This window comes from Falco naumanni, chromosome 4, assembly GCF_017639655.2.
Source record: "Falco naumanni isolate bFalNau1 chromosome 4, bFalNau1.pat, whole genome shotgun sequence".
Lineage (NCBI taxonomy): Eukaryota > Metazoa > Chordata > Aves > Falconiformes > Falconidae > Falco > Falco naumanni.
In genome coordinates, this window is record NC_054057.1 from 89,216,288 (window position 1) to 89,227,364 (window position 11,077).

The 11,077-nt window shown below is 55.0% G+C and overlaps 2 protein-coding genes across 2 annotated transcripts in view; one reads left to right on the plus strand and one right to left on the minus strand.

Annotated features, from left to right (window-relative positions):
* PLXND1 (plexin D1) overlaps window positions 1-6,627 on the plus strand; it is an 83,700-nt gene extending 77,073 nt beyond the window's left edge. The window contains exons 34-36 of the mRNA XM_040589797.1: window positions 2,030-2,170; window positions 3,116-3,190; window positions 3,829-6,627. Of these exons, the coding sequence (XP_040445731.1) occupies window positions 2,030-2,170; window positions 3,116-3,190; window positions 3,829-3,945 (333 nt within the window). The 3' untranslated portion in view covers window positions 3,946-6,627. The remainder of the gene's footprint in view (window positions 1-2,029; window positions 2,171-3,115; window positions 3,191-3,828) is intronic.
* A 1,822-nt stretch (window positions 6,628-8,449) lies between these two features.
* On the minus strand, window positions 8,450-10,751 carry LOC121086578 (histone H1.8). Its single transcript, XM_040590485.1, has 4 exons — window positions 10,731-10,751; window positions 9,178-9,468; window positions 8,841-9,094; window positions 8,450-8,765 (listed from the first exon to the last, which is right to left on the minus strand). The coding sequence occupies exons 1-4, from the start codon at window positions 10,749-10,751 to the stop codon at window positions 8,654-8,656; spliced, it is 678 nt and encodes a 225-aa protein (XP_040446419.1). The 3' UTR covers window positions 8,450-8,653.
* Between the last annotated feature and the right edge of the window lie 326 nt (window positions 10,752-11,077).

An 11,077-nucleotide genomic window follows, 5' to 3' on the forward strand; every position in this document is an offset into this window, starting at 1 on the left:
CCGTTGGGCTCCCGTGCACCGTCCCACAGGGCTGGCAGGCAGCAAGGCGTCCAGCACGCATGTTTTCTGTTCTCTCAGTGGCTCGGTTGAATGCAGTGCTGACATTTGAAACTTCCCAACATAAATAGGTTTTATTAAGAAATGCTATAAACCATCCCCTGCTGCCCCCCACCCCAGAGGCTGGCAGCAGCACAGTGCGTGATGTAGAGGGGACGCTACGGAGAGAGAGGCAGGAGGCAGGTGCTGCCCCATGTCCCCCGGGCTGAGAGCAACAGGAAGCCTTCACTGGGAGACATCAATACTGGAGGAAGATCTAATGAGTGCTTGATTTTTCGTTTGTTTGGGTTTTGGTCTTTTTTTTTTTTTTTTTTTTGCATGTGTTACAAAACACCTACAGTTTGTCCTTGTCAAGCTGTGGATGAGGGGAAGAGGGGTCAGCTGGAGTCAGACAGCAGATGGAAACATTTTTCAGGAATACAATAGCATAAGTGAAGGAATTGTTGAGTAACATGGGAAGAATAAATCCTCAGCATAAAAATCAGCTTGCATATGCACGCAGCATATCACTGAATGTTTTCCGGGCTACATTCATCCACTGGTTTCAGCATGTTGCTCTTGATACTGCAAATGTGAGAGCAGACCCAGACTCTGTACGTCTACAGCACACAAGCAGTTAATAAGCCAGTACCCATCTCTTCATAATACAGACAAATCAAGCGCAATTAAAAACTAACTTAAAAGAGAGGCAGCATGGTGGTTTTTTTTTCCAAGAGGAAAAAAAAAATATGTTGTGAGCAGGCTTTGTAACTTGGCTATATTCCTGTAATGCCTTGTCATTGGGTTTGAAAATAAACTGCTGTGGGATCTGGTGCCACAGCCTGGTGCCCATTTCCCATTTTTCCTGCAGCATTAGCCACGCTACATATTGCAGCAGCAGATTGCAGTTACCCCAGGCTTCCTTATTTACTGCCCAATGCAGCTGAAGATGCTGCCTCCACAGCTAAAGCCCTGCCGTGCTTGTCTCCTCTGAAGGTCCTCCCCCTCCCCCTCCACCTGTCAGAACATTGGGGAGCTTGGTCTTACTCCCCTCTGTGCCCCCAGGCCTGGGGCTGTTTCCCTTCGGGATGCAACACTGTGCCAGGCAGCCAGGTTCATTCCCAGGGTAATGGTATCAGCAGGGCAGGACTGCCTTGAGGTTAAAATAATTCATACTTGTGTTTGCAAGGAGTGCAGGCAGGGTTATGCCTTCACTGGTACAACCTGATCCTGTGGCTGAGAGGTTAAAACTGCTTTGTCCAAGCTGACATTAATCAAGAGAACTCAGTTTTTTTGTTAATTACTTTACACGCACTCAATATAAGCCGGGCAGGCTGGGTTAGCCAATGCAAAATAAATCAAAGCTACATGAAAAATCCAAGACCAACATTTTGACTGACAAAGTTCAGCTTGTAAGAGAGCTTTGTTCTTCACTTTAAATCAAGCTGGCTGCTTGAGAGACCCAAGTAAACGCATGCAGAAGCCCTTCCCTTATTACTGATTTCCACACACACAGAGCACAAGTGTTTTATCTAACACAGCCATGCCACAGTCATCTGCAGAGCATCACCTGGCAGCAAGCCACCTCGCCTGACCCTGCTTGTGCTTTTTAGCCTGCCCTTGCTGCAAATTCAAACACATTCACATAGACCACCTTCACGGGCATTGTGGCTAACAAACATTCAGCTCACGGTAGAAAGAAGGGTGGAGGGACGGTGCTGTGGGTCCGCAGCTGAGCGATACCCACCCACAGCACCTTGATGTGGCTAAGCAGGCACCTCTGTCATTAGGTGTCTTGTGCCTCGGTGCTGTCCTACCACACTCCTGCCTGTGTAAACCCAGGACCAAAGACATAGCTGTTCTTCTGAACCCAGCTGTAGCTGACGTCCGCATATGATGGTTAGCACATTGGTCAGACAAACAGGATAAGAAGTTTGCAGCCAGGAGCAACATGGTGACGCCATCCAATTTCAGTATCTCATCCTTACTCTAGGACTCCCCGACCAATAAACTACTGTATGCCAAGGAGATCCCAGAGTATCGGAAGATAGTGCAGCGATACTACAAGCAAATCCATGACATGCCCCCACTCAGCGAGCAGGAGATGAACGCCCACCTTGCGGAGGAGTCCCGGGTAAGGCTGCTGGGGTGGGGGCGGGGGGAGGGCTCGGCCGGTGCACACCCCCGTGCCAGGGTCCGCAGGTTCAGTGTGCTGCCAGCGGCGAGGAGCACTGAGCCTGCTCCACTCCGGCTGACAGCAGGAGCCTGGGAGCGGCAGGGAACGCAGCTAGGCTGCAATTGGCTACTGCTTAGATACTGGAAGGAGCAAACAAGAAAGGCTATTTTGCCTGAAACTTCCACACACAAACTTCATCTGACCTAATTTCAAGCACTTTTCAATTACTGCCGGAGCTGCAGTAAACACCCACGAGTTCGCTTGAACGAAACTAGCTTTGGCACCACTGGGAGTTGAAAGCAAAAATCAGTGCCAAAAAGCCAGGAAGTTTGGAAAAGGATCGGTGCAGCCCCGCAGCTCCCCCCGGCCAGCTGGCCCCCCGGGCACCAACTGCCAGGGCCAGCCCCGTGTCCCAGGCAGCCTGCTGGCAGCCGGCCCTGGCAGCCAGCCCGCGGGATGCCGGCCCCGGTACCAGCTACAGGAGCTGGCAGCCACGCTCCGGATCCAAGTCCTGCCAGCCATATGCCACAGCTTCCTCAAAATCAAACCGTCTCCCACAGTGTTTTAGCTTCGGCCACCTAGCAGGTTTTTCTGCCGGCATTCCTCTGCCCAGCTGTTGTGCTGCCCCCTCCTATGAAATGGCTTGAACTTGAACAAGGAGGGGTCCGCAGTGCTACCAAGTGTGGCACTTAAAGCTGGCTTTAAAAAGAGTGAGACCATTTCTGATGTAAGCAAATGCACCTTCCTTAAGGGAGTAAGGCAAAAGTCCAGCTGCATCAACACAACAGTAACAAAAACACCCCAGCAAAACCTTTTAATCTAGTTAATGCCTGCTGATAGGGCTTGAATTTGCTTGCTGCACCACGTTAATATTCCACCCCTCTTTGTTCTGTTTTTATAAAGAAATACCGGAATGAATTCAACACCAACGTTGCCATGGCTGAGATATACAAATACGCCAAGAGATACCGCTCCCAGGTAAGCGGATTCAGCCGCACTCGGCCCCCAGCGCAGCTGCAGAGGGAATAGCAGGCAGTATGTTGTAACCCAGGAGTCAGATGCCTGTGTCTGGTCCCACAGAAAATGGATGATGTTTTTTTGCATAATCCCAGACATGTATGTAATATGTGCATGCACAGGTGCACCTGCTCTCCTATCCCTTGGCTGACGACTTCTTGGAAGAGAAGGCCAGCTATGCCTGGCTGATCTTGATAGTGCTGGGCTGGGCCAGAGAGAAGCGGAGCTGCCTGCTGTGCAGACCCACAGGTGCTTTCAGGAGGGCAGAGCACGCTGATGCAGTCCAGACCCAAAATAACTTGCCACCCACCGCCCTCAGCAGAGGCAGTGGCCCCAGCTGGCACCTGACCCCCTGCGCTGCTGGCTGCCTCTGCACCATGAGCTTTGTTACTGTGATGGTTTTCAGTTGCATTCCCCTCCGCTCCCACCCCCTGCCCAGGGACCCAGCTGCACCCCAGCACAGCCGGAGGGTACCGAGGTGTGTGAGCGCGCAGGGCATGCTCTCCCCAGCCAAGGTCCAGCTGGGATTCAGGCTGGACAGGGCTGGCATGTGGGCACCCACACTGCCTCAGCCACCCACCTGCCCATGTCTCCCACAGATCGTGGCCGCCCTGGACGCCAATCCCACAACAAAGCGCACCCAGCTCCAGCACAAGTTTGAGCAAGTGATTGCACTCATGGAGGATAACATCTACGAGTGCTGCAGCGAAGCCTAGGCCAACTGCAGCGCTGGAAGTGACCTTCTCCACAGCGCAGTGCCGTAGGGAACCCGCCTTCAGCCACGGACACACCATGTATCGCCTCCACCAGGGTCATTCCCAAACCAGTCTTGTGGTGGGGTGGGCCTGGCCTGCGGCTGAAGGGCTCCCTCACCAAACAAGAAGCCACAAGACACCTTTCTGAGCAGCTCAAAAACCCTCTGGTCTGCACTGTGACACCCATAATTTATTTGCTGTTTCCAGCCAGAAACAAAGACATGACACTTGTGGCAAGCTCAGTTCACCACTTCCCTCTGATCAGCGCCTGAGCAGTCAGCGGCTCCCTGCATCCCTCTCTGTGGCTCCTTGGGACAAGAGATGGGGCTGCAGAAGCCATAACACCAGATGCAAAGCAGAAGGGTAGCCTCAGGGAGTAACGAGCAGAGATGGCAAAGGCCGTCAGAGCAACGTCTGAGCTCCCTTCCACACCATCCCTCTGACATCCTTGTTTTTCCAACACCAGGGACTCCTATCAGCTGTTCACTATCTGCTGCATTCTGTGTATTTTTGTGCCTTTTTTAATTTTTGTACTGTATGTGTAAACATAACCACTCCTCCATCTGAGACTTGGGCAACATGGGGAACTCAGGGCTGAGACAAAGCAGTTGCTTCCCCAGCAGCTAAGGCACAGTGCCTTAGCCTGAAGCACTTCATCCCCTAACAGCGGCAGCTGTTATGGAGCCGGAGGGAGCATGTTATGTGTCAGGCAGCGTGGAGGGGCTGTTCCCCCTTCCCCGGACTCCCGTTCTGCGTGCACAGCCAGCGGGAGGTGCAGTGGGTAGGCAGATACCCCACACACCTTCCAGCCAGCTGGTCACAGGCACGGCTTCTGCCCAGAGGACCAAGTATAGCGGGTGAGGGGAAGGACTCACACCTCACACTCGGGTCTCCCCGCCGTGGTGGCTGCGCACATGTCTGTGGCGCTGCCCCGGGTCACGCCACTCGTGCCAGCGGGGCTCAGCTCCTGCCGACAGCTCTCTGGCAGAGCAGGCTTGAGCCACGCACAGGGCAAAACACCAGGTAGCACCGTCCCCCCCTCTGCCCCACACGCTCCGGCACCTCCCTGTCCTCATCACTGAAACCAAGGTCAGTGCTACTGAGGTATCTTCCTAAAGCAGCTCGTTCTGCTCACTGTGGACCCAGCCCGCCATGGTTGTCACTCAAGAGCAGCCAAGAGAGTGCAGTTTTGCTGCATGTCCAGTCTTTTTATTTTTTGGCCCACAAAGGCAAAGGGACTGGACCCCATCGCCCTGGCAGTACAATGCGCTTACTCACGCAGGGCAGCAGAGCAGCTGCAGCACCCCAAGCTGCAAACAAAGGTAGAATGCGTCCCACGCTAACGCTGGGGTCAGCGGGCAGGGTCCCACTGCGCAGACAAACACAGCTCATCCAAGACCTAGAAACTTCACTGTTGCCCTGCGGCAGCCACGCAGGGGCAAAACCCCTGTCCAACCTTGGTAGCTATTCTCCCTTCTGCAGACAACTTTGTCTTTCCCACAGCCAGGGCAGCCATGACTACTCTGGTCTTCTCCAGCATCACACAGGCCCCACTGCAGAAGCTGGACCACAGCTAATGCCACATGCTTGAAGCCAACATTCACATGTCGGTAAAGGCAACCTGCCCGTGAAAAGTAAACCCAGCCGTCATCACTGCATTTTCAAACTGCCAAATAGAAGTTACTACCTCACTCCAGGCAGGGTCTAAGGTGAGCCTCTGTTACTAATCCAGCTGGCAAGGATGCAACCTGGTATTAGATGACTTAGGTCCACCAAAAACTCCTCCTGGGTGACTTACTGCCATGGACAGGTGGCCTCCATCCCATCATTTCCAGTAATGCCACATTTGTCAGAAATTGGAACATCAGAATTGTGTATGTGTATATAGATATCTATTTTAAAACAAATTATAGACTTTATCCAGTATGTTAAGGGGGGGGGGGGGTCATGGGGTACAGTGGGAAGGGAAAGGGGAATAATAGTTTTTTTTGTTGGGTTTTTTTTGTTGTTGTTGTTCTTTTTTTTTATGAGAACTACAGAAAAAGTACATACACTGTGGAGGTTTCAATGTCTTTGCTGAGGATGTGGCTTCAGAATAGAAACTCTTAAGAATGTAGCTGGGCTACATTTTATTTTAAAAGTGATTTCACAAAAAAAAAAAATCTTGAATATTTTTTTTTCTTTTAGAAACTGTGAATAGCTGCCAGATACACAGGCAGGCCCAGCACAGGGAAGGCGAGGGTGATAAGGACCAAGGTAGCAGAGAACGTTGAGCTTGGCTGGAGGTGGGGAAAGGGCCATGGAGCAATAGCCCCATGTTGTTACAAGGAAAGGATACAAGTGAGCCAATAGTGAGTATAGTTTGCCTCCAGGTGATGTGACTGGGCCATGTATTGGGGCCTATTGCTTTATTATTTAATTTTTTCCAAAGAAAAAAAAGGTAGTTGCTACAACCATTTTAAACGAACAACTTTAACAGAGCAGAAGCTTGAGGGTTTGTAGTGTTGCCTTGAACGCCTCAGCCCTTTGTAAGATGTTTTTAAACTTTGGCACATGTTGTGGGTGTAGTGCCCTTACCTGCTGTTTAGTGGAAGTGGCAAACTCTTGGAAAAGCCTATCTTTGTAATAAAACAAGGTGCTGAACCCTGCGTAGCGAAGTTCCTGCCCCTGTGCATGCAGAGGACACACAACACTGTGGAACATAGCTGTGGCTGTGCACAACATGCTTTGCATGGACGAGACTAGCTTTGCCTGCACGCGGTGTCAGCAGCTCCACTGATGAGCACCTCATCTCCGTGCGAGATGGGGTTTTACCCACAGCACGCTGTGCTGCACACACAAAGACCAGTAACACCACAACAGTGCCCAGGGCTGGGCTCCCTTACCTCTGCCGCGTGCTGTCTGCCCACCAGACTGTGTCCTCCCAGCCCCAGCAAACCCAGCACCAGCTCTGCACCACTGCCAGCCCTCAAGGCTTCTAGCTTTGGTGCCGTGACACAGCTGCAGCCCACTGGTCTTAATAACCACGGCATTGCTAAATCCTCTCTCTTCCACCTCCCCCAGGAAATGCTGCTCTTCCCAGACACAAGAGGGATTTTCTTTTCCCACCAGAAAGTTGATTCTTCACAGAACTAAACCCAGCCATTAAATGATTTGGCCTCTATCAAAGGGAACCTCACTTTTCACACCAAGTGCCAGGTGGGAGAGGGCACAGCCCCTGCCTGGTCCTGTTCCAGGACACTCCCGCGCGAGCGAGCAGGGCTGTGTGAGGCTAACCATCACCAAAGGGTTAGGAGAGCTGTGGTCCTTACCACTGCAGCATCCCCCACCCTGTCCCTGGGGGAAGAAAGAGTTCCAGCTCCATTAAAGATGGATCAACATGTCTGAGGCTGAAGTTTAAAGAGAAGTTAGTTTGCTCAGCTCTTGCTTAAGCCCTGGAGCAAGGCCAGGAGCTGTGGAGGGCATTGCCAAGGCCAGCTGAAGATTAGCAAAATCCTCTTTAGGAAGAGTTTTACTTCCACTTATTTTCTCCTGTCCAGGAGGACTGTAACCCGTTGCATTATCAGGCTGACCTTCAGAAGGTCTCTGTTGTGCACAGAGCAAGAAAAATTCAGGCATTTGAAACTATTAAATGAAAGTGTTCACACACTGACCCACAGGAGCTAGCAAGACAGGTTTAGAAGTGGGAACTGCACCCCAGATAGGCAACAAGAGCACAAGCAATGCTACAGTCTACAGCAAACCCCCCAAACTCCTTTTTTGAGCTGTAAAACACATCTGTCTTCCTCTTACCATGGCTAGAGCACAGGCAGCTCCCCAGCACCAGGGACCCTCACCCATGACACATACCCAACATGCTGCTGCGGCATTCCTGTAATCCCAGCTCAGCCGGGCATTAGCCCAAGGGCAGCCAGGAGGGCAGGGGGGCTGGATGCTGCCCCACACTGGGGCTGTGGGCACCACGGCCCACACTGCTAGGGCCAGCCAGGCCCTGGCTTTGCAGTGCCCAGGGGTGCCCCTACACTGTGTGCCATGGCGCCAGGGCCCCTGCACCGTGTGCCATCAGCTGGCACCGGGACTTGCTGCCAGCTGGCACACACGCAGCCCCCAGAGCCCAGCCACCCCAGCACTTGGCCCGTGTGCTACTGTGTCTGGGGACACGTGGGGACAGACAGGCCAGCTCCCCGTGAAGGCAGACAGCTGCCCACAGCACCGGCTCACCACCATGCCACACAGGACAGGGCTAGGGGAGTGCAGGGACAGAGACCCACGAGCAGGGCAGCACCCACGCCATTTCATGAGGCGAGTGCACAGCTTTATTATTACAAGGTGAACGCAGGTTTAAAACCTGTCCTGGGGACTAAAATCAACACAGACTGGGAGGGCTCCGGGCAGGCTGGAAGCAGGGCTGGGCTGCCGGGGAGCAGGGCTGCCCGGACCCCGCTACAGGCCCTGCCTGCCCTCCAGAGGGGTGGCTACCACCCTGCAGCATGGCCTGCCCTGGCCGGTTTCTGGGGCGCCCCGGGGCTTCCTTGCCTTGCCCTGGTCCCCCTTCGCCTTGGGGGTGTCCTGCTGTGCCCCCCGGGCGCCTTAGCCCTGCTCTTTCCAACCAGAGCCGCTCGGGACCCCTTCGCCCCAGCACCCCCAGGGCTGCCACCCCCCCCCACCTTCAGAGCCACAGGGGACCCCGAGTGCCCTTTGTTGGGGGCCCGGGGCTGGCGGGCAGCTCGTGGGGGCTTTGCTCCATCGCTCCTGGTTTTCGCTGCTGCTGGTGGTGGGGCCTGGAGGGGAGAGAGCACCTCAGGCTCCTGCCATGCCCGAGCCACCCAGCCGCGCCATGCAGCCCTGCTACTCACGTCCACGGGCTTTGTCCTTGGCTTCTGCTTCGCTGTGGCCAGGCTACCCCCCACGGCGCCTGCGGGAGAAGGGGCGGCGTGCCAGCCTGGGCAGTGGCCTCTCCATGGGACTGGGGCAGCCCAGGGCACTGCCAACCCTTTACCTCACTGCTGTGCACGCCGACAGTCCCCTTCCGTCCCACCTTCGGCACCTGTCCTCTGATGGGATCCACCTGGTCCATTGTCTGCTTCTGCCGCAGCTTCTCAGGGGCCAGCTGGGGGTGAAGGAGGGGTGGAAGTGGGGCCAGTGGAGGCGGCACCTCAGCCCCCAGCCCCAGGCCAGCAGCCCCCCGTCCACCTTGAAGCAGCCAGTGGCCCCCATGGCGGAGGAGTTGTGGGGCCGCACCAGGTCCCCACAGCTCAGCCCCTTGCTCAGTGCCTGCTTCAGCAGGTCCCCAAGGTGGCCGGGGTCCACAGTGGGGTACTTGGCCAGGATGAACCGCTTGATGGCAACAATGGAGGCACCCTTCCTCTTGTCCTGGGCCTGCAGCGCCTCAGTGACTATGTGCAGGGTTGAGGGGCGCCGGGGCTGCTGGCCCTGGGCTGGCAGATGTGGAAGCTGGGCTGTGCCAGGTCCTGGGAGAGGCACCTCTTGGCATGTGGGCCCAGCCCCGAGGCACTCACACCCCTGATGGCTGCAGAGCCCCCCAGAAGCCAAGCAGCCACAACCCTTCTCCTCACAGGGACCCACCAGAACCCCAGACCCATGGGAGCCACAGTGCTGCCAGCACCTGGCAAACCCTTACCCAGCTCAGGTTCCACAGCAGCACACACACCAGCCTGCAATCCCAGCTCTGCTCACAGCACCACTACCCTTGCTCACAAGCTCTACTCACCTGCAGCTAATTTATCCGATCAGCACCCTAATTGCAGGAGCTGGTTAGCAGCTGCTAATTGCTCTGGTTGCCACCCAGGTGAGAGCAGGGGGTTGGGGAGTTGAGTGCCCTTTGCCAAAGCTTTGTGAGGGGCTGGAGGGAGAAGGAGCTTGTCCAAGCAGTGAGTTTGGAGAGGGAGGAGACATAAGGGGTCGCGGAGTGATCACCCTGAACATGTACAGGAAAGGCATCTACCTGCTGCTTGGTGGGTGGCGGGGTGCTGGCATTGCAGCTTGCTGGTGGTATTTGCTGTGTGGCAGACAGGGAGCCAGCTGGTGGCGCGGGGACCAGTTTCTGCGCACTGGGTGATGGCTGGCTCCCTTTGCCTGGGACAGCCCCACTGGGAAATGGGGGGCTGCATTGCCAGGGGAGCCTGGAAAATGACAAGGAAAAAGGAAACAAGAAAACAAATGAGAAGAGGAAAATGGAAAGCTGCTTCGTTGGCCAGCGAGGGCAGGAGGAGTGACTCTCCCACAGTAGCCCCAGGTGTGTACCCATGAGCAGGACCCCCGCTTGTCCCTGCCCACTGAATCCCACCGTGCTCAGGGGATAGCGCTCCCAGCCCCACATGCAGGCAGCCCCTCCATGTTGGCTCTTGGTACAGCAACATCCCATGGGTCAGGTGTGAGCTAAGCCCTTGACCATCTGGGGTCCCCAATGCACCCAGGGTGCTTCTGTGTCACAGCCGCCTTAAAAATAAGTCCTGCTGTGATCCTATGGATACTTTCCCTGCTGTTCCAGCAAGGTAGGATATTTGTGCTACTTTCTGTTGTGCTTGTGCTCATGAGGCAAGCCTGAGTAACCAGCTGCTCTTTGTCACAGGAACAGTGTGGATGTCCCCACCATGGGGACCGCTGTCGTTCTTCACAGCATGCCAAGTCAGTCCCTTCCTCTTTACATGAGTCACAGGGCTTTCATATGCATCGTCCCTCAAAGACGTGGGGAAGCTGCAAGCCCAAGGAAAAGCCGGGATTACATGATGGTAGGGCTGGTTCATGGCCCGGCTCAGCAGACATGTTACCATGCCAATGTATGTGCAAAGTGCTGCCCAGAAAGACCTTTGTCGAGGTCTGTGCCCACCAGCTAGGCCCATGGGATGGATCTTGGCAGGAGACTGCAGTGCCGGCAGAAGCTGGGTCTGGAGCCAGGAGCTGGGAGAGGCACCCGGTGCCTCAGGGCCCTGCATGCCTGGCTATCCCCAGACCAGTGCAGTCAGCCCATTCCCTGCTCCATTTCCAGTCCATTTCTGAATTCCCCAGGAAGGGGATGGTGGGGACACTGGAGAGCTGCAGAGGCTGGCACCACAGCAGGGTTGGGTGCATG